Here is a 23,832-nt window from a genome sequence, read left to right on the forward strand (position 1 = left end):
CACAGTAGGTATGGTGTTCTTTGGATGTAACTCAGCATTCTTTGTCCTCCAAACACGACGAGTTGAGTTTTTACCAAAAAGTAATATTTTGGTTTCATCTGACCATATGACATTCTCCCAATCTTCTTCTGGATCATCCAAATGCTCTCTAGCAAACTTCAGACGGGCCTGGACATGTACTGGCTTAAGCAGGGGGACACGTCTGGCACTGCAGGATTTGAGTCCCTGGCGGCGTAGTGTGTTACTGATGGTAGGCTTTGTTACTTTGCTCCCAGCTCTCTGCAGGTCATTCACTAGGTCCCCCCGTGTGGTTCTGGGATTTTTGCTCACCATTCTTGTGATCATTTTGACCCCACGCGGTGAGATCTTGCGTGGAGCCCCAGATCGAGGGAGATTATCAGTGGTCTTGTATGTCTTCCATTTCCTAATAATTGCTCCCATAGTTGATTTCTTCAAACCAAGCTGCTTACCTATTGCAGATTCAGTCTTCCCAGACTGGTGCAGGTCTACAATTTTGTTTCTGGTGTCCTTTGACAGCTCTTTGGTCTTGACCATAGTGGAGTTTGGAGTGTGACTGTTTGAGGTTGTAGATAGGTGTCTTTTATACTGATAACAAGTTCAAACAGGTGCCATTAATACAGGTAACAAGTGGAGGACAGAAGAGCCTCTTAAAGAAGAAGTTACAGGTCTGTGAGAGCCAGTAATCTTGCTTGTTTGTAGGTGACCAAATACTTATTTTCCACCATAATTTGCAAATAAATGAATTAAAAATCCTACAATGTGATTTTCTGGATTTATTTTTTCTTATTTTGTCTGTCATAGTTGAAGTGTACCTATGATGAAAATTACAGGCCTCTCTCATCTTTTTAAGTGTAAGAACTTGCACAATTGGTGGCTGACTAAATACTTTTTTGCCCCGCTGTAATTTGAGTCAATTCCTATATCGACATAACCTGAAAGGCCGCTCAGCAAGGAAGAAGCCACTGCTCCAAACTGCCGTAAAAAAAAGCCAGACTACGGTTTGCAACTGCACATGGAGACAAAGATCATACTTTTGGGAGAAATGTCTTCTGGTCTGATGAACCAAAAATAGAATTGTTTGTCCATAATGACCATCGTTATGTTTGGAGGAAAAAGGGGGAGACTTGCAAGCCGAAAAACACCATCCCAACCGTGAAGCACGGGGTACATCATGTTGTGGGGGTGCTTTGCTGCAGGAGGGAATGGTGCACTTCACAAAATAGATCAGCATCATGAGGCAGGAAAAGTACGTGAATATATTGAAGCAACATCTCAAGACATCAGTCAGGAAGCTTGGTTGCAAATGGGTCTTCCAAATGGACAATGACCCCAAGCATACTTCCAAAGTTGGGGCAAAATGGCTTAAGGACAACAAAGTCAAGGTATTGGAGTGGCCATCACAAAGTCCTGACCTCAATCCTTAAGAAAATGTGTGGGCAGAGTTGAAATAGCATGTGCGAGCAAGGAGGCCTACAAACCTGACTCAGTTACAACAGCTCTGTCAGGAGGAATGGGACAAAATTCACCCAAGTTATTGTGGGAAGCTTGTGTAAGGCTACCTGAAACATTTGTACCAAGTTAAACAATTTAAAGGCAGTGCTACCAAATACTAATTGAGTGTATGTAAACTTCAGACCCACTGGGAATGTGATGAAAGAAATAATATCTGAATTAAATCATTCTCTCCAATTCTATTCTGACATTTCACATTCTTAAAATAAAGTGGTTATCCTAACTGACCTATGGCAGGGAATGTTTACTCGGATTCAATGTCAGGAACTGTGAAAAACTGAGTTTAAATGTATTTGGCTAAGGTGTATGTAAACTTCCGACTTCAACTGTACATATTCAGACCCTTTGTCATGAGACTCGAAATTGAGTTCAGGTGCATCCTGTTTTCATTGATCATCCTTGAGATGTTTCTATAACTTGATTGGTCTCCACCTATGGTAAATTCAATTGATTGGACATGATTTGGAAAGGCACACACTTGTCTATTGTTAGGTTCTAATTCTCAGAGTAAAAAACTCTATGAACACTATGAAAGCTTAACCAAGTTTATTATTCCCAGAGGATCAATACAGCTGCATTAGACAAAACCATTTTCACACAAGCACTGATATTTAACCGTTCCTCATAGGCTGAGTCTCCTACATGTCTGTAGAAACATCATTCTTTACTGCTAGGCAAGACCCTAGTGATACGGGCCATAAACATTTATATCTCCCTGAAGGTGACCGGACCTGACCTCAACCCCCCTCCATCACTAATCCATTGCTCTCTCCCCTTATCAATGCCTGCCACATGTAATTGCTTCCCTGCACTCAACACATTCCAAGCTTAATTGCACACACGATATACCTTCCTCCTATAACCATTAACTTCTGGTGTAGACCCTCTAAATAACAGCACTCCATTAGTGACATGAATAAGTATATTTTCATATTCTCAGAACCCAACAGTATAAGGTCCACATTTGACAGTGCATGTCAGAGCAAAATCCAAGCAATGAGGTCGAAGGAATTGTCTGTAGAGCTCCAAGGCAGGATTGTGTCAAAGCACATATCTGGGGAAGGGTACCAAACAATTTCTGTGGCATTGAAGGTCTCCAAGAACACAGTAGCCTCCATCATTCTTAAATTGAAGAAGTTTGGAACCACCAAGACTCTTCCTAGAGCAGGCCGCCTGGCCAAACTGAGAAATCGGGGGAGAAGGGCCTTGGTCAGAGAGGTGACCAAGAACCCGATGGTCACTCTGACAGAGCTCTAGAGTTCCTCTGTGGAGATGGGAAAAACTTCCAGAAGGATAACCATCTCTGCAGCACTCCACCAATCAGGCCTTTATGGTAGAGTGGCCAGACTGAATCCACTCCTCAGTAAAAGGCACATGACAGCCCGACACCTAAAGACTCTCAGACCATGATAAACAAGATTCTCTGGTCTGATGAAACCAAGATTGAACTCTTTGGCCCGAATGCCAAGCGTCACGTCTGGAGGAAATCTGGCACCATCCCTACGGTGAATCATGATGGTGGCAGCATCATGCTGTGAGGATGTTTTTCAGCGGCAGGGACTGGGAGACTAAATCAGGATTGAGGCAAAGATGAACGGAGCAAAGTACAGAGAGATCCTTGATAAAAACCTGCTCCAGAGCGCTCAGGACCTCAGACTGGGGGAAGGTTCATGTTCCAACAGGACAACGACCCGAAGCACACAGCCAAGACAACACAGGAGTGGCTTCAAGACAAGTCTCTGAATGTCCTTGAGTGACCCAGCCAGAGCCCGGACTTGAACCCGATCAAACATTTCTGGAGAGACCTGATAATAGCTGTGTAGTAACGCTCCCCATCCAACCTGAAAGAGTTTGAGACGATCTGCAGACAGGAATGGGAGAAACTCCCCAAATACAGGTGTGCCAAGTTTGTAGCGTCATACCCAAGAAGACTCGAGGCTGTAATTGCCAAAGGTGCTTCAACAAAGTACTGAGTAAAGGGTCTGAATATGTATGTAAATGTGATATTTCTATTTTTATTCTTTATACATTTTGTAAAAAAAATTAAAAAACAGTTTTTCCTTTGTCATTATGGGGTATTGTTTGTAGACTGATGAGGGGGGATAAAATCATACATTTTAGAATAAGGCTGTAACGTAACAAAATGTGGAAAAAGTCAAGGGGTCTGAATACTTTCCAAGTACACTGTAAATACTTTATTCTAGTCATGTCTCATCCTATATAACTACTGTTGTACGTATACTGTCTATACATGCTTATATATGTTGATATGTTTATGTACATTATATGTATATATATATTTGTATTCCAGTTTCTAACATCGTTCTGATATTTCTTAATAAAAACATTTAATAATATCTGTATTATGTGTGTTGTTTTTAATTTTTTATTGCTAGGTGTTACTGCAGTGTTGGAGCTATCTCTTCGAGTAGCCTCCCATACCCCAGAGCGCACAGGAACCAGGTTGGGAGCGGGCAGCCACCACATACCCCACGCCTAGTTAGACAAGTCCTTTGCTCCGACCACCAATCCAACTCTGCTTCCTGCACCTCGGCTGGGCCGAGGTAATTCCAAGATTTCTCAAGAACGCTACACATCTTTCTAAGGAGTTTGTACGCAGTACGTGGCAATGCGCACACTAATGGTTCAATGGAGGGCTTCCTGCGAGTGTTCCAAGCTAAGACAAACTATACATAGATCATGAGTGTCTTTCAGAGAAATGTTATAGTCACATGACTGGGGACATGATCTCGACCCCGAACCCAGCTTGTAGCCATCGTCATCTTTGTCGTTTTCTTAGCCATATTACTCATTGCACCAACAAATTGAAGAAAAAGTAATAGTTTGTGATTAGAAGACTTTTGAAAACAAGTACAAAATTCAGCACACAATGTCCAGGGGCTGAGCACACTCTACCACTATAAAGCAATCTAGTTTTCCAATTGTTTTGTTTTACTAGCGCGAATCGTTCCTGTTCACACCGACATGAAGAAAGAAATAATTGAAGGAATAAATCCGAGCCTCATGCTTATCACCTGTGGAAGGTGGCCTTGTCAGGCATGATTGTGTATCCTTCAACCGAAGCCGTGAAAGTGCGACTCCCTATAGTATGTTGTACTGAAATTGACCGATTGAAAGAGAGCTATTGATAGACATGCATCATTGGGATTCTCTAATATACAGAAAACTATAAAAGTATCTATTTCATGTGCAGTATGTTTCGTACTTTGGGTCTCCTGGATCCCAGACCACAGACAAACCCAGCCATTGATGGTTAGCTCTGCATGAAGTTCCCCCCCCAGACCGCCAGTGACACAATCTAGCTTTCAGCTTCAGTGCACACACAGTATTCCCTAGCGTGGGGCTGCAGCTGGGGCTAAATTCCTTAACAGCAGCAAAATGTGAAAACTGCAAGGGTGTGAGTACTTTCACTAGGCTCTGTGTGTGGTGAATCCCACTAACTAACACATAATCATGCATCGATGTCAATGGGAGAAATAAGGATTCTCCTCTGTATTGAAATGGACAATTACCAACTCCTTCTCTCCTGTGTCGCTTCCTCGAGATGCCAGCGGCATTGTGAGGAGCTGGTACGTGTGGGGAGGAGAGTGTTTGTGGGGGGTGAGAGACGTGGGGGAGACTGGAGGTGGAGAGGGAGGAGTTGGACAGAGACAGACCCTCTCGCTCTCCGTCTCCGCCTCTGGAGAGAAAGCAGCCACAGGGGGGTCCGACTCAGCCATTCATCTGTATGACCTCTCCACTCACCAGAGACTGATGACCTGCAAGGCCAGGTGGGTAAAACATGAATAATCCCTGAAAGCAAAATTTTCTACAATACAATTTTTTCCTGATGTGGAACATTATGACAATTTTATCATTATTTAAAATAAAACATTTGAGTGTGCCTGAGTCTGGTGTTGTGGTTAGCCCCCCGGACCAAATATACTCCTAGCGAAGTGGGTACTAATTCTGTTTTAGCACTTCTCATCTGTCTATTCCAGTGTGCTGTCAAATAAATACAAAATATGTGAGAAGGTCGGAACTCCAATCTTCCTTTACAAAATAAACACATTTTGAGTCACTTTAGGTCGTTGTATTTATTTTCCACCATTTTATTTTCAGCTCCACAAGAACAGTTATGGATGGACATTGTTTTCGGGTCTTCGCAGTGACTTTTCACCCAGAGATGGAGAGAGAATTCATCTCTGGGGGTTGGGACAACACCATACAGGTAACAATTGCAGTTTACTGTATAGAATCCCAAAATCTTAAGAAGCTTGATTTGTGGTTTGTGAACACTAGTCTGGTCTAGTAACTAGAGACCACATTCATACATTTGTTCTAGGACAGGGGTGTCAAACTCGATTCCTGCAGGCCTGTGTATCTCTTGGCTTTTGTTATTGATGTTATTTATTGTAAATTCGTATTCAGTTAAGACCTAGAGCGGTGACAATGACATTAATTGATCATTGAAGTACAAGGTAGGAGTGCTAACCTGTAGACACATGGCCCTCCAGGAATTTTCGTTTGACACGCCTGTTTAAGTAGATCAATTTAGAAACTGCCGTGGCAAGCAAGGTGATTTTCCAGGGAAAGTCATTCAATTCAATGAATTAAATTTATTTAAAATATCTGTCTAATAATATTTGTCTTCTCGCAGTTTTGGGATACCAGACAGCAGCACTCTGTCAGGTAAAACTGTAATTATTTTATTTGTCTTCAATCATTATGGTTTATGCGTCAGGATTATGGTGTATGCATCCAGATTAGCCATGGACAGGTTTTATAAGGCATTATCTTTGTCTACCCCGCTTTTAGGATGCTTTCGGGTCCTCACGTGTGTGGTGATACGCTTCAGATCGATCCAGCTGTCAACCACATCCTGTCTGGCTCCTGGAGGAGGGACAACGCACTGGAGGTGACAACACAGCAACAAACAAATAGGGTTGGGTAGTAACGGATTACATGTAACAGGGATGACGTAATCAGAATACAAAGATTAAGTCACAGCCCAGATAACTTTTGAAAAATGTGCAGACATATTACAGTAAAAAATTAAATGAACAACACTCGATTCAACTTGTCAAGGGCTTGAGGATTATTTGACGAGTAGAATTAGGTGTGCTTGTCTAGGGCCACAACAAAAATATGTACTGTTGGGGGTACACAAGGACCAGAGTTGGGAAACAGTGTACTAGACTGTAATAGTATTTAAATGAATTATTTAAAATAAAATGTGGGTTGGGAAAGCTTTCCCTGGAACTTGACAGTGCAGCTGACCTCTTAGCCAGTGATGCCAGTAAATCAAGAAGATGCAGGAGGAAGTTGAGCCAGCACTTGCCCAAGATTGATGGTTCCCACTAGCTACAGTGTATATGGTTAAAATTTATGAAAACAAAAATAAGCTTTTTGGTCTTAATTTAAGGATAGGGTTAGGCATAAGGTTAGCAGTGGGTTTAGGGTTAGGATTAAGGTTAGGGTTAGGTTTCAAATCAGATTTTAAGAAGAGAAATAGGTTGGGTTTATGACTTTGCCACTTGTCCAGATAGTGACGACCAAGATTGCTGGAGGGTTATTTAGAGATTGAATTTACACTGAATATACCAAACATAAGGAACCCCTTTTGCCCTCAGAACAGCCTCAATTTGTCAGGGAATGGACTCTACAAGGCGTCGAAAGCGTTCCACAGGGATGCTGGCCCATATTGACTCCAATGCTTCCCACAGTTGTGTGAGGTTGGCTGGATGTCCTTAGGGTGGTGGACCATTCTTGATACACACGGGAAACTGTTGAGCATGAAAACCCCAGCAGCGTTGCAGTTCTTGACACAAACTGGTGCACCTGGCACCTACTACCACACAGTACCGTGTTCAAAGGCACCTACATTTTTTTGTCTTTCCCATTCACCCTCTGAATGCCACACATAAACAATCCATGTCTCAATTGTCTCAAGGCTTAGAAATCCTTGTTTGACCTGTCTCCTCGCCTTCATCTACACTGATTGAAGTGGATTTAACAAGTGACGTCAATAAGGGATCATACTTGTACCTTTCACCTGGATTCACCTGTTCAGTCTATGTCATGGAAAGAGTAGGTGTTCTAATGTTTTGTATACGCAGTGTATCTGTTTGCAGCATAAACTGAGAAGGCAGTTGCAGGCTAACCAAGGATAGTCATCCAGAAGTAATCCGATTTTATTCAGTACATACTGAGAGGTTTAGGGTAACCTTTCTCATGGTTAAAGGTTAGAGATCTGTCTATTTACAGTAAATCACATAATCCTGCAATCATTGTCTCTGACTTTGACAAACATGTTATTGTTTTCGTCTTAATACAAAATGGTTTCCCCTCAGCTCAGGTACTGTAGCTTTACACAAACTTTAACAATTGTTTTCCTATTTCAATCAATGTGATTATTATCTCCATATTGATACCAGGGCATGACCCTAAAACTATAGCTTATTACACAATGTATTGGGACATTTGGGTGCCAAAGTGGGTGCAGACAAAGACAGCTGCAATGCATGCATATATGCATAGCATGCTCACTTATCTCTCTCTTGCACTTTTTCTCTCTCTCTTTTAGATCTGGGATTATGTCTCAGGTCAGAAAGTGACTGAAGTGCCTAATGACTACCAAGGAGAGAGCAAAGTGAGTCCATCAATATAGCCACACAAAAAAATGATCTAAACCTCAACTACTATTCCAAAGGTTATATCTAGAACTTAATACGGTTTTTCGGCTGTCCCCATTGGAGAGCCCTTTGAATAACCCTTTTGGGTTCCAGGTACAACCGTTTTCGATTCCATGTAGAACCCTTTCCGCAGAGGGTACTACCTGGAACCAAAAGTGTCTACCTGGAAAACACAAGGGTTCTTCAACGGGTTATCCCATTGGGACACCCAAAGAACCCTTCTGGAATTATTTGTTCTGAAAGTGCTTGTGTCAAATTGTTGTTCGCACAGATCTACACATGCCATTGGCTTGGCCAGGATCATATCGTGGCAGCTGGCAGCCAATCAAATATGCTGAGAGTCATTAACAGGTGGACTATGACGGTTAGTATATTGGTATTTTAGGTACAGTATAAAGTAGTAAAGTTTATAATTATGTAGGAATTCTTGTGAAGTAAGATATCTTGCAGCTTTGTTCAAGTCTATTATTGCGCGGTGAGTCGTTTATACAGTAAGCAAAACTCTGAGAGAAGCGATAAAATATTTATTTATAAACAAAAAATGGCACCTCTTAACTAGCAACTGTTTACCTTCCTCCTACAGCACGTTGTTGTTATACCCTCTGATGGTATAGTAAAAAAAAAAACAGACTCCATCAATCAAAGGTTAAAGGGACAATCCACTCAAAACTATTTTTTTAATTTTTTTTTTCATTAGTCTGCTGATACAGTCCCAAAATGTTTTGCATGTCAGCAGTCATGTTTTCAAGATATTGGAATGATGCTTTTTGCATCATCATGATGATGTGGCCGGTGACACTTCTCAATGTAATCACATCAAGGTCCTTCACCGTTGTTCTCATCTGGTAATCAATGGCACTTCTTTGTCCTAATAATGCATGGAAATAGATATATTTGTTCAAATCAACACTGAAGAAATGAATATAATTATGAATTCACAGAAATCTAATATTCTTCAACCACCTCTTTCTATTTCTGTCTTTATTTGTCTCTCTTTTACTCTTTCTCCCCTTCTTCTTCCTCCTCCTCACCCTCCCTCTTTCTCTTTCTCCCCCTTGCTCTCCCTCCTCTCCCTCTCCCTTCCCACTCAGACTGAGTCCAGGTTGCTGGGCCTCTCCTCGGCCGTGTTCGGCTCGTCCGTGTGTCTGGCGGGGAAGTGGACAGGCCTGATCGCAGCCACTTCTGGGACCAGTGTGTATCTGCTGGAGCGAGATGGTCAGCAGCATTCCAAAAAGTAGGGCCTCCAAGGAGAAATGATGTTACATTCAACGGCGCCGTTCGGTTGTCGGTCGCTGTGTGTTTAACGCACGCAGAACATTACGTTTTTGTTTACATGTCCTGAATGTAAAGATGTAAACTTGTTTTAGTAAAAAAATAAATAATAATAATTCTAAAACATTTTTTTTTTGGTGCACACGGATTACTTAACTCAAATGTAACGCAAGAGGTACCAAATTATTTAATGTTGTATTCATATATTTGCTAACGCTCTTCAACATTCATATCCTGCATGGAAGCAACAGTATTTTGTTTTAGTCTCCCTCTAAACTTACTGTTGTTAATTCTGCTTTTATTACTTGATGTCGAGATGTTGAGTTACAGAACGTACACTCTTTTTATATATAAGACATTGAACTATGTCATGTGCGGGCGGATATATTTCAACAATGCAGTGTGAGTACGGACACATGAGAGCAGACTTTTGTGAAAAAATGTTGACTGCCAAAGTGCCTGAGGCCTGTTGCTCCAGTCATTGTCTCACAGGACTAGACAACTATAGGACTTAAGTCAAAAGTTAACTAACTTTAGGGAGTGTTTGCAAACTAGCAGGCTTCAACGTTTCATAAGAGGCCATCCAAGGGAACTGTAAAATGTGTGTGTGAGCAGGAGATTAGACAAAGAACAATGGAATTTTAAAGCAGCCATAATATAAAAAGTGAATACTTATCTAATTAAACTAATCTATGTCAATCAAATGTTCTTGTGCTGTCTTTTGTTTATTTCTTAATTAGACTATAGCAACCCGTTTTTACTTGGGAAGTAAATAGCCGAAGGAATATTTGGCTAGCTGCTCTGTTTGGAACAGATAGTTCTAGACACTCCCTTGTCCCTCCCTCGAACTCCAGATTCACTGGTAAAAAAAAGAAAAAAAGAAAGTGGAATTCAGTCTGGCCTGGGGAGTTACATAAGGGCACTTTAGTATAGGAAGTCGGAATGGCTTACACCGGGATAGAGCTCAGAGCAGGCAGACAGCACTCAGCCAGAGAGAGGAGGTTAAAAACAGAGTAGGAGAAGGGAGAGAACATTTTGGGCCTAGACAAATATTCTAGGAGATAGGGATAGTAAGAAGGGAGTAAGATCATATAGTCAAATATTACAGAGAGAGAGGGGGGGGGGGGGGGGAGGGAGAGAGGGAGAGAGAGAGAGAATAAGAACAAGGAGAGGTAGAGTAGACAGAACTAGTTTGAGAGCAGACACCGGAATCTACAGCAGCTAAGGTAGAGACAGATCCCATATACTCTTCTGTGCTTTTCTTGTCTTCAGCAGACATGAGATACAGAGAAAGCTATTTAGGATAAACAAAATAAAAGTGAGAGATCTTGCATAGAGAGAGAGAGAGAGAGATGTTAGAAAGCTAGAGTGATACAGAGAGAAGAACAAGCAAGTCAACTTTCTGTGCATACTGACAAAGAGGACCAACCACTCCAAGAAGATAAGCAGAATACCGGACTTAAACACTTTTACGTTCTTGGGCTCCCTGTGGTCTTCTCTTGGTCTCCTTGTGGTCTGCTTGTGGTTCTGCTTCCTCGTGGAGGAATTTGAAGTCATGGCTGGGAAAGAAGAGCTGTCGTACAACGAGGCCATCGCGGCAGCGGGTGACGCATTCCACCGCTTTCCCCTGATCAAGATCCAAGGGGTCCCTCTCATGTGCCACATTGTCCACAACTGGGACTCTATCTGGTCCTTCTGCCCCGATCCCTCTGATCTCCTCATTGCCACCTACCCCAAAGCAGGTAACTGGAAATAGGTTATTTATTAATGATTTTGTCATTCACAGATGATTAAAGGTAGCCTGGTTTAACCAGACTGAAAACTGCACTCGCAGAATGATGCGGTCACAGGATTTAGGCTGGTTTAACAAGGCTAGATCAAAGGAACAAGTATGAAATCAAAGTTTGTCAGATATTTTGAGACCTTAAAAGTAGTCGAACGCCAAGATGAGTCCACACACCACGGCATCGTTTGTCTAGAGCTAGCTTCACAGGAGGCTGGTGAGGGGAGGACATAATAAGGGCTGGAATGGAGTGAATGGAATGGTGTCAAACGCATGTAGATCATGTGTTTGATACTGTTCCAATAATTCCATTCCAGCCATTACTATGAGCCCGTCCTCCCAAATTAAGGTGCCTCCTGTGCTAGCTACATGCCTCAAACCAAAATGAATGAACCAGATAAGCACACGAATCCTGAAAACAATAAGGTGCTTATCCTTTTCATAGATTTTGGATTGTGGTTCATAGCTTGATCTTCTTAACCTGGGTCGTCGTGGAGTTACAGTATCTCAACAGAAGACTACCCACATGAAAAAATACTTTTCTATAGAATACTACAGTATTTACTATATGATTCTGTAGTATACTGTACAATACTATACTTCACACTGTAGTATCCCTTGATCTTGTGTAGTACTTACTACGTAAAATAGGTAAAAGAATAACACTGTACTACAGTAATGTTCGCAAAAACATTACAGTCCGCAGAAAAACTATAGTTGTTTTATCATAGTAATACTACAGTATTTAATTTGCATATACCCTGCCTATTTCCCTCCCCCATATCTCAATTTGTGCCACCCATAAGTGAGAAACATACAGGTAACTGACTAAATAAAGGAAACACCAACATAAAGTGTCTTCATAGGTCGTTGGGTCACCACGAGCCAGAACAGCTTCAATGCACCTTGGTATTGATTCTATACTGAACAAATATACAAAAACGCAACATGTAAAGCGCTACTTTTCGAATCATGCGCTTCTCTCAAAAAGTACACTTCAAGTGACACTCATTCAAGATGGCCGTACTTCTTCATTACACAAAGGAATAACCTCAACCAATTTCTAAATACTGGTGACATCCAGTGGAAGCGGTAGGAACTGCAAACAAGTCCCTTAGAAATGGTTTCCCAATGAAATCTCATTGAATAGACAGTGACCTCAAAAAAAAATCGGAATGGTTTGTCCTCTGGGTTTTGCCTGCTACATAAGTTCTGTTATACTCACCGACATGATTCAAAGGGTTTTAGAAACTTCAGAGTGTTTTCTATCCAAATCTACTAATACTATGCATATCTTATATTCTGGGGATGAGTAACAGGAAGTTGAATTTGGGCACGCTATTTATCAAAAAGTGAAAATGCTGCCCCCTATCCCGAAGATGTTTATGACAAATACATTTTATATATATATGGATGGATAGCCAGGGGCAAACTCCAACACTCCGACATAATTTACAAACTAAGCATTTGTGTGAGTTCGCCAGATCAGAGGCAGTAGAGATGACCAGGGATGTTTTCTTGATAAGGTCGTGAATTGGACCAGTTTCCTGTCCTGCTAAGAATTCAAAATGTAACAAGTACTTTTGGGTGTCAAGGAAAGAGTAAAAAATACATTATTTTCTTTAGGAATGTAGTGAAGTAAAAGTAAAAGTAGTCAAAAATAAAACATAGTAAAGTAAAGTACCGATACCAAAAAAAAACGACTTAAGTAGTACTTTAAAGTATTTTTACTTAAGTACTTTACACCACTGGGGCAGGGATGTCCCAAAGATCCCTGATAGCACTGACTATTTTTAGACATGACCCTAAGTGTGATGGTATGTTGATTGCTTAATGACCTCAGGAACCACACCTCTCTGGAAGAACCTACTTTCAATATACTTTACATCCCTAATTTACATAAGTGTCTCCATTATTTTGGCAGTTACCTGTATATGCCAAGTATAGACCATATATTGTGTTACTTACAGGTTATAGAAAATAATAGAAGCTCTGAACTGTTCATTCAGACCCCAGTCCTACCTACAGGTTATGGAAAATGGGCTATTTTAGTATTTGTCCAGTACATTTCCTGAAGGTTAAAGCCCCCACTTCTATGTCAAAGATAATAAAACAAAAACACTATAGTAAATACTATAGTAATGTCCACAAAAAAATACACAGTATACTACAGTCTGCCAAAATGCTACATAAATACTACAGTATACCACAGTCCAAAAAAGCACTACAGTAATTCATATAGTATATACTACAGTTTTTTTACTACAGTATTTAAACTATAGTAAACTGTAAATACAACAGAATGTCCGCAAAATCACTACAGTGAATACTACAGTAAAGTCCGCAAAAAAACTACAGTGAATACTAAAGTATTTACACCATATAATATTTTTTTCATGTGGGTATTTTGGAGTGGGAGAACACAATAATTGTACTGGCCACTGGTTTGGAATGTCCACTGCATACCCCTGGAGTAATGTAAATTCCAAAGAAATATAATTACTAGAATGGACATTCTCATTCAAGTCAATCATCTGTGATAGGTGGACTGTTGGCGGTACCCATGAGTGTTCCAGTCAACTTGCCGGGGTCTGAGTGGCTTCTAGTAATTATATTTCAATGGGCCCCTCTACCTTTCCTGTCTCTCAGGAACCACGTGGACCCAGGAGATTGTGGACCTGCTGCTTAACAACGGAGACGCAGAGGTCGCAAGGAGAGCACCCACCTCCTTCCGAATCCCATTCCTGGAGATCCACTCCCCCCCGCCCATCCACTCTGGTGCGTGTGTATGTGTGTGTGTGTGTGTGTGTGCTTTCTCATCCTACAAGCTGTTCAGAGCTCAATGTGTATCATTGTAGCAGACCTGGGTCAAATACCTATTTTCAAATACTTCTTGCAATACGTTTTTTGCTAGAGTCTGCCTGGAGTGCCAGATGGGCAGGGTTTGCAATTTTGGGAAGTTTCTATTAGGTTATTAAGCCAGTCAAGCTCAAATAGGCAGAGATAAAGTATTTATAGGCAGAGATAAAGTATTTATTTTCAAGCTTCTGTTCTATTTCTTCTTCCTACTTAGCTTAAATGGATCTCGCAACTCTGGTCCGCAGTGCAGGGCCATATTATGTGTAACCCACGGCTCACAAACCCAATTCCTGGAGGAATGTTTGGGCGCTGGTCTTAATAACAACCCGTTTCCTCTACCTTGATCAGAGAACGAGTTATTAACCCACAAACATCTCCCCGCAGTGTGTGTGTGTGTGTGTGTGCGTGTGTGTGCGTGTGTGTTTGTGCTTGTGTGTGTTAAAAGCAAGTACAGAGAACAAGGCCAAAATCACTTGTGCTGTGATTGCTACTTCTTAATGAAGGTTAACCTTTGAATCTTTATTGAGTGTGCAACAGTGTTTTATGATGCACGACGGCTGACGCAACAAATATAAAGTTTACTTTATTGTTCATGGTCGAGAGGAAATATGCCTTTTTCTTTTTATCCACACACACACACACACACACATAAACACACTGCACAAAATGTTGTATTAGGCCTTGTTTATTTTATTTATTTATTTTACCTTTATTTAACCAGGTAGGCAAGTTGAGAACAAGTTCTCATTTACAATTGCGACCTGGCCAAGATAAAGCAAAGCAGTTCGACAGATACAACAACACAGAGTTACACATGGAGTAAAACAAACATACAGTCAATAATAAAGTATAAACAAGTCTATATACAATGTGAGCAAATGAGGTGAGAAGGGAGGTAAAGGCAAAAAAGGCCTTGGTGGCAAGGTAAATACAATATAGCAAGTAAAACACTGGAATGGTAGTTTTGCAATGGAAGAATGTGCAAAGTAGAAATAAAAATAATGGGGTGCAAAGGAACAAAATAAATAAATAAATTAAATACAGTTGGGAAAGAGGTAGTTGATAGGGCTAAATTATAGGTGGGCTATGTACAGGTGCAGTAATCTGTGAGCTGCTCTGACAGTTGGTGCTTAAAGCTAGTGAGGGAGATAAGTGTTTCCAGTTTCAGAGATTTTTGTAGTTCGTTCCAGTCATTGGCAGCAGAGAACTGGAAAGAGAGGCGGCCAAAGAAAGAATTGGTTTTGGGGGTGACTAGAGAGATATACCTGCTGGAGCGTGTGCTACAGGTGGGAGATGCTATGGTGACCAGCGAGCTGAGATAAGGGGGGACTTTACCTAGCAGGGTCTTGTAGATGACATGGAGCCAGTGGGTTTGGCGACGAGTATGAAGCGAGGGCCAGCCAACGAGAGCGTACAGGTCGCAATGGTGGGTAGTATATGGGGCTTTGGTGACAAAACGGATTGCACTGTGATAGACTGCATCCAATTTGTTGAGTAGGGTATTGGAGGCTATTTTGTAAATTACATCGCCAAAGTCGAGGATTGGTAGGATGGTCTTGTATGGATGGATGCTTTTGTAATATACTGTATCTGTCCTACTATGGCGTCTAAGACAGCATAGGCAGCAACATTGAGGCTATCTCCATTTTCAAGTAGTCAATTTCCTTCTTTTGTGTTAAAAAAACGAAAAAGCTTATAATGGTAATTTAACGCCACCTGCAGTGCTGGTGTCCTGAACCAAATATTGTGTTGTTCAAGTATTTTGGCCACTAAATGGCAGTGATACAGCTTAAACCCATTTACAAATCAGGCAACCCAATTTGAAGAAGAAGCCAATGCGCAGATCATTGGCTGATCACTCCCAACTCATAGGAATCCCCACCCAGTTAAGAACTTTGTCAAAAATGGATTATATCCAACTAGAGACCTCTATGGTTATTCTTAGATTGAGGTGGCTTTTGGGAATAGCATTTTGGGGAGAGAAAAAAATCAAAATTTTTCATGATTTCAATGTCTTTGGGTAAATCTTCTCATTTTAAATCAACTAATAAGGCAGCTTAATAACTTTTTGATTAGTAACATCAAGGACACATTATAGGTAAACTAAGGATTTTTTTTAAATGGAAGCCCCAGATGCTTAAATATAAGGTCCTTCATTTCTAATGACATATGATTTATAATTTGGCTCACAATTTAATTTCCCTTAATTTAAATAGAGTAACACCATTGACACTTTTAGACACACCAAATTATCACACAGAATACTCAAATGTGTGACATATTAAGATTATTATTAAACAAATATATATATATAAATACACACACAGTGCCAGTCAAACGTTTGGACACACCTAATCATTCAATGATTTTTCTTTGTTTGTACTATTTTCTACATTGTAGAATAATAGTGAAGACATCAAAACTATGAAATAACACATATAGAATCATGTAGTAACCAAAATACAAATCAAAATATCTATTTTAGATTTCAGATTCTTCAAAGTAGCCACCCTTTGCTTTGATGACAGCTTTGCACACTCTTGGCATTCTCTCAACCAGCTTCACATATAATGCTTTTCCAACAGTCTTAAAGGAGTTCCCACATATGCTGAGCATTTGTTGGCTGCTTTTCCTTCACTCTGCAGTCCAACTCATCCCAAACCATCTCAATTGGGTTGAGGTCTGGCAATTGTGGAGGCCAGGTCATCTGATGCAGCACTCCATCACTCTCTTTCTTGGTCAAGTAGCCCTTACACAGCCTGGAGCTGTATTTTGTCATTGTCCTGTTGAAAAACAAATAATGGTCCCACTAAACGCAAACCAGATAAGATTGCATATTTCTACAGAATGCTGTGGTAGCCATGCTGGTTAAGTGTGCCTTAAATTGGAAATAAATCACCTACAGTGTCACCAACAAAACACCCACACACCATCACACCTCTTCCATCACACCTCTTCACACCTCTTCCATGCTTCACGGTCGGAACCACACATGCAGAGATCATCTGTTCACCTAATCTGCATCTCACAAAGACACAGCGGTTGGAACCAAAATCTCAAATTTGGACTCATCAACCTAAAAGACAGATTTCCACTGGTCTAATTTTCATTGTTCATGTTCCTTGGCCCAAGCAAGTCTCTTCTTCTTATTGGTGTCCTTTAGAAGTGGTTTCTTTGCAGTAATTTGACCATGAAGGCCTGATTCACGCAGTGTCCTCTGAACAGTCTCCTTGATGTTTAGATGTGTCTGTTACTTGAACTCTGTGAAGCATTTATTTGGGATGCAATCTGAGGTGCATTTAACTCTAATGAACTTATCCTCTGCAGCATGGGTAACTCTGGGTCTTCCTTTCCTGTGGCGGTCCTCGTGAGAGCCAGTTTCATCATAGCGCTTGATGGTTTTTGCAACTACACTGGAAGAAACGTTCAAAGTTCTTGAAATTTTACATACCTTCCCAAAGAGCCATGGACCTCCGGCCAAGAGGCAAGAAGGATGACCAAAACTTTGTTGAATCCCAAGATAATTTGAGACTGTTGCTCTCAGCAGCCTCTTCAGAGTCTGCCGGCATGCTTGCTACGTTTAATCTCCAAGATGGCGTAGCAGTTCAGATGTCTTGTCTTTTCATGTCCTGTGTATATATATATTTTTTCTTCATATATATTTTGTATATATTTTGTATATATTTTTTATATTTTTAAATTCAATTTCAACATACTCTTCTGCAACCCGCCTCACCCAATTTGGTATGGATCTGCTATTTTCTATACTTTAGAATCGGAAGCCCCAACAGAAGCTAGCCTGCTAACTAGCTACTAGCTAGTAGTCAGTTAGCCACTGCTAGCGGTCATCAGCTAACCTTAGCCCGGTCAACTCCTGCCAGTCTGCACAGCGCGATTCAACCCAGAGCATACCAGACTGCTTTTCTCCACCAAATCTCCACATCTCTGGATTCCTACCGCAAGCTCTGTACCTTTTCACCTGGATCATCGCAGCTAGCTAGCTGCTATCCGAGTGGCTACTCCTGGCTAACGTCTCTGTCCAGAAGCAAGCACCAGTTAGCCTGGAACTAGCCTCGTGCTAGGCCCATCTTAGCTGAAGAGGCCCATCTTAGCTGAAGAGGTCCATCAGCCACTCCTTGGGCTACAATACCTACTTTGCCAATTAGCTTGGACCCCTTTTACTGCCGACGCCGAGCCCGCCGATCCATTACGACTGGTCTACCGATGTAATTTGCCAGAGGGGGTTTCAACAGGCTCCTCCATCGCGACGTCCCCCGAAGGCCCATCCGCTTGCATATCGCGGGGACGATTTGATGCTATTGCAGTCCACCACAGGATGTATTTGTGCTAGTCGAGGGCAGTCAAGTCTGGAGTGAGCCAAGGGCTATATCTGTTCTTAGTTCTACATTTTTTGAAAGGGGCATGCTTATTTTAGATGGTGAGGAAATTACTTTTAAAAATGACCAGGCATCCTCGACTGATGGGATGAGGTCAATATCCTTCCAGGATTCCCGGGTCAGGTCGATTAGAAAGGCCTGCTCACAGAAGTGTTTTAGGGAGCGTTTGACAGTGATGAGGGTTGGTCGTTTGACCGCGGACCCATAACAGCAGAGGTGTATTTGGAGGGCAAGTTGGTCATAATAATATCTATGAGGGTGCCAAAGTTGACGGATTTAGGGTTGTACCTGGTGGGTTCCATGATCATCTGTGTGAGATTGAGGGCATCTAGCTTACATTGTAGGACTGCTGGGGTGTTACGCATGCCCCCTTTTTAGGTCACCTAACAGAACGAACTCTGAAGATAGATGAGGGGCAATCAATTCACATATGGTGTCCAGGGTACAGCTGGGAGCTGAGGTGGGTCTATAACAGGCGGCAACAGTGAGAGACTTATTTCTGGAGAGATTAATTTTTTTAATTAGAATCTCGAACTGTTTGGTCATAGACCTGGAAAGTATGACAGAACCTTTCAAGCAATCTTTGCAGTAGATTGCAACTCCTCCCCCTTTGGCAGTTATATCTTGATGGAAAATGTTGTAGTTGGGGATGTAAATCTCAGATATTTGGTGGCCTTCCTAAACCAGGATTCAGACATGGCATGGACATCAGGGTTGGCTAAGTGTGCTAAAGCAGTGAGTAAAACAAACTTAGGGAGGAGACTTCTGATGTTGACATGCATGAAACCAAAGCTTTTTCGGTTACAGAAGTCAACAAATGAGGGTGCCTGGGGACATACAGGGCCTGAGTTAACCTCCACATCACCCGAGGAACAGAGGAGGAGTAGGATAAGGGTACGGCTTTAGGCTATCAAAACTGGTTGTCTAGTGCGTTGGCGACAGAGAATAAAAGGAGCAGATTTCTGGGTGTGGTAGAATAGATTTGGGCAAAGTGTACAGACAGCGGTATGGTGGCATGCGGGTACAGTGGAGGTAAACCCAGGCATTTTGTGATGATAAGAGAGGTTGCATCTCTGGACATACTAGTTGTGCTGGGTAAGGTCACCACATGTGTGGGAGGTGGGACAAAGGAGTTATCTGAGGCATGTTGAGTGGGACTAGAGGCTCCGCAGTAAACTAAAACAATGATAACTATCCTAAACAACAATATACAAGGCATATTGGCATTTGAGAGAGACATAAAGCGAGGCATAAAGCAATCACAGGTGTTGATTGGGAGAGCTAGCTAAGACAGCAACAGGTAAGACAACAACAGCTACTCAGCTAAGACAACAACAAGTAAAATAGCAATGAATGGGCAGAGAGGGTCAGTTAACTACTCATAGGGGCTGAGTTCGAGGCAGATAAACAAAAAAAAACAGAATGGAGTACCGTGATTAATGAACAGTCCAGCAGGCATCAGCTATGTAGCCAATTGATCATAGGGTCCAGTGAACAGCAATAGATGAAACAGGGAAGCCGCTGGGTAGTTGTTACTACCTAGCAAGCGGGAGACACAGCGTTTAAAGTTAGCAGACCAGGGCTAGTAGATGCGCCTGCTCCGACGTCCGGCAAAGGCTGGTTGGGGGCACAGCGGATGGAGTTATGTCAGCAGACCAGTCGTGGTGGAACGGCGGGGCTTCGTGTCAACTAAGGGTCCAGGCCAGTTGGCAAAAGAGGTATTGTGGTTGTAGTAATTTTGTTTGCTACCCGGGTGTTATGGGATTTTTATGAATAATGACTCAATTATGTATACATTTAACTTAGAACTATAACTCAACAGAATACTACTATGTTACTGTATGAATGTGTGAATCTTATTATAATCATAATACTGAATATAATGTGTGTAGTTTTAGTCAAAAATTAGAACAAGGACTTTCTGTTCCTTGTTAGAAACTAATGGAGCTATCGTCAGACCGGCTGGAATACTGTGTTCCTTACAGGACATTCTGTCCCTACCCAGGGAGGGGGGAGACCTTGGGCTTGTAGTAGATTATTTAACAGGTGGCAGACAATGTGGGAAGGCTTGTGAACTATATTGTCATTGTATCCGAGAGGAGGAGAGACATTTATGACGAAATGTGAGGTATATAAACCAATGTACATTGTATTAGGACCAATGCTCTCGAGAATAAATGCTATTGTGTAATTTTGGTAGACTGGTCTCTGTCTATTTTATGCAAATAAGGATCTTACAAATTCTTAGAAACAGACAAGAGTGATTTCAATTGAATTGGTTAATGAACACATATAGGAATTGTTATATTCCTTTAACACCGGGAGATGCACCTGGCTCGCGGCTAACTGGTGCTAGCTTCGGGGCAGGGAGTTAGCAACTATAGCCACTCGGTAGCAGCTAGCTAGCAGTGATGACCCGGTGCGAAGGTCCAGAGTTTACAGCAAGGATCCGGTGGAGTAGTGGAATTCTAGCCGTGTTGGGAAAGAGTCCGGGAAGAGTCCTGGCGGCATCAGCTGTGTAGCCGAGGGATCACTGAGCGGGCCGGGAGGTGGGCCTGGCTCATAGCTAGCTTCCGTGCTGGGCCACTTGGTGGCAGCTAGCTAGCTGTGATGATCAGGAGTAATGGTCCAGGGCTTACGGCAGGAATCTGGCATTGTAGCGGAGAAAACAGTCCGATACTGGCAGGCTGGCAAGTTGAATAAAGCGTCTGGTGTCTGTGCCGAAGGTAAAGGCCGCTAGCAGTGGCTGACAATTACGAAATAGCTAGTAGCTAATTAGCTGGTTAGCTTCTGAAGGCTAGCTGCTGATGGAGGTTCTGGCTAAAAGGTCTAAAAATAGTGGCTCCGTATCAAATTGGGTGAGGCAGGTTACCGGAAGGTATATTTAATTTAAAAATGGAAAAGAGATTGAAAATAAATGGAAATATATACAAAAAAAATACGAAAAATACAAAATGTACAGGGGAGAACGACATACCACGTCTGCACTGCTACGCCATCTTGCAGTCTATCACAGTGCCATCCGTTTTGTCACCAAAGCCCTATATACTACCCACCACTACGACCTGTATGCTCTCGTTGGCTGGCCCTCGCTTCATATTGCTCACCAAAACAACTGGCTCCAGGTCATCTATAAGTCTTTGCTAGGTGAAGTCTTGCCTTATCTCAGCTCACTGGTCACCATAGCAGCACCCACCCGTAGCATGCACAGGTATATTTCACTGGTCACCCCCAAAGCCAATTCCTCCTTTGGCCGCCTTTCCTTCCAGTTCCTTTAAATTATTGCTGCTGCCAATGACTGGAACGAACTGCAAAAATCACTGAGGCTGGAGACTCATATCTCCCTCACTAACTATAAGCATCAGCTGTCAGAGCAGCTCACAGATCATTGCACCTGTACATAGCCCATCTGTAAATAGCCCATCCAACTATTTATTATTATTATTCCATGTGTAACTCTGTGTTGTTGTTTGTGTCGCACTGCTTTGCTTTATCTTGGCCAGTTGTAAATGAGAACTTGTTCTCAACTGGCCTACCTGGTTAAATAAAGGTGAAATAAATAAAACAAGTAAAATAAAAAACTCTCCTCCCGGAAATTCAAGATAGTAACAAAGGTCTTTCACTGGAAATTGACAAGAAATCGTCTGAACTCCGTTCTTCCATTGACGACCTGAAATCCTCCCTGAACGATCTCCTTTTGAAAACGACTGAGGCTGAGTTACGCATTAGCACCATTAAAGATACCATCACTCGACATGACCAGGTTATAAAACAGCTGCAGAAGGACAACGCCTCTTTGTGTAGCCAAGTGATTATAGGGTCCAGTGAACAGCAATAGATGAAACAGGGAAGCCGCTGGGTAGTTGTTACTACCTAGCAAGCGGGAGACACAGCGTTTAAAGTTAGCAGACCAGGGCTAGTAGATGCGCCTGCTCCGACGTCCGGCAAAGGCTGGTTGGGGGCACAGCGGATGGAGTTATGTCAGCAGACCAGTCGTGGTGGAACGGCGGGGCTTCGTGTCAACTAAGGGTCCAGGCCAGTTGGCAAAAGAGGTATTGTGGTTGTAGTAATTTTGTTTGCTACCCGGGTGTTATGGGATTTTTATGAATAATGACTCAATTATGTATACATTTAACTTAGAACTATAACTCAACAGAATACTACTATGTTACTGTATGAATGTGTGAATCTTATTATAATCATAATACTGAATATAATGTGTGTAGTTTTAGTCAAAAATTAGAACAAGGACTTTCTGTTCCTTGTTAGAAACTAATGGAGCTATCGTCAGACCGGCTGGAATACTGTGTTCCTTACAGGACATTCTGTCCCTACCCAGGGAGGGGGGAGACCTTGGGCTTGTAGTAGATTATTTAACAGGTGGCAGGCAATGTGGGAAGGCTTGTGAACTATATTGCCATTGTATCCGAGAGGAAGAGAGACATTTATGACGAAATGTGAGGTATATAAACCAATGTACATTGTATTAGGACCAATGCTCTCGAGAATAAATGCTATTGTGTAATTTTGGTAGACTGGTCTCTGTCTATTTTATGCAAATAAGGATCTTACAAATTCTTAGAAACAGACAAGAGTGATTTCAATTGAATTGGTTAATGAACACATATAGGAATTGTTATATTCCTTTAACACCGGGAGATGCACCTGGCTCGCGGCTAACTGGTGCTAGCTTCGGGGCAGGGAGTTAGCAACTATAGCCACTCGGTAGCAGCTAGCTAGCAGTGATGACCCGGTGCGAAGGTCCAGAGTTTACAGCAAGGATCCGGTGGAGTAGTGGAATTCTAGCCGTGTTGGGAAAGAGTCCGGGAAGAGTCCTGGCGGCATCAGCTGTGTAGCCGAGGGATCACTGAGCGGGCCGGGAGGTGGGCCTGGCTCATAGCTAGCTTCCGTGCTGGGCCACTTGGTGGCAGCTAGCTAGCTGTGATGATCAGGAGTAATGGTCCAGGGCTTACGGCAGGAATCTGGCATTGTAGCGGAGAAAACAGTCCGATACTGGCAGGCTGGCAAGTTGAATAAAGCGTCTGGTGTCTGTGCCGAAGGTAAAGGCCGCTAGCAGTGGCTGACAATTACGAAATAGCTAGTAGCTAATTAGCTGGTTAGCTTCTGAAGGCTAGCTGCTGATGGAGGTTCTGGCTAAAAGGTCTAAAAATAGTGGCTCCGTATCAAATTGGGTGAGGCAGGTTACCGGAAGGTATATTTAATTTAAAAATGGAAAAGAGATTGAAAATAAATGGAAATATATACAAAAAAAATACGAAAAATACAAAATGTA

At 42.0% G+C, this 23,832-nt stretch overlaps 2 protein-coding genes across 3 annotated transcripts in view; both read left to right on the forward strand.

The window, feature by feature from the left end:
- LOC110491768 (U4/U6 small nuclear ribonucleoprotein PRP4-like protein) overlaps window positions 1–10,321 on the forward strand; it is a 34,210-nt gene extending 23,889 nt beyond the window's left edge. For both annotated transcript variants that reach the window (XM_021565505.2, XM_021565506.2), the window contains exons 5-11: window positions 5,099–5,324; window positions 5,656–5,764; window positions 6,194–6,225; window positions 6,352–6,451; window positions 8,120–8,185; window positions 8,500–8,592; window positions 9,320–10,321. In XM_021565505.2, coding sequence (XP_021421180.2) covers window positions 5,099–5,324; window positions 5,656–5,764; window positions 6,194–6,225; window positions 6,352–6,451; window positions 8,120–8,185; window positions 8,500–8,592; window positions 9,320–9,466 — 773 coding nt within the window. In that variant the 3' untranslated portion in view covers window positions 9,467–10,321. The remainder of the gene's footprint in view (window positions 1–5,098; window positions 5,325–5,655; window positions 5,765–6,193; window positions 6,226–6,351; window positions 6,452–8,119; window positions 8,186–8,499; window positions 8,593–9,319) is intronic.
- A 77-nt stretch (window positions 10,322–10,398) lies between these two features.
- sult1st6 (sulfotransferase family 1, cytosolic sulfotransferase 6) overlaps window positions 10,399–23,832 on the forward strand; it is a 50,650-nt gene continuing 37,216 nt past the window's right edge. The window contains exons 1-2 of the mRNA XM_036946678.1: window positions 10,399–11,242; window positions 13,933–14,061. Of these exons, the coding sequence (XP_036802573.1) occupies window positions 11,056–11,242; window positions 13,933–14,061 (316 nt within the window). The 5' untranslated portion in view covers window positions 10,399–11,055. The remainder of the gene's footprint in view (window positions 11,243–13,932; window positions 14,062–23,832) is intronic.

The sequence above is a fragment of the Oncorhynchus mykiss genome, chromosome 16 (genome assembly GCF_013265735.2).
Source record: "Oncorhynchus mykiss isolate Arlee chromosome 16, USDA_OmykA_1.1, whole genome shotgun sequence".
Lineage (NCBI taxonomy): Eukaryota > Metazoa > Chordata > Actinopteri > Salmoniformes > Salmonidae > Oncorhynchus > Oncorhynchus mykiss.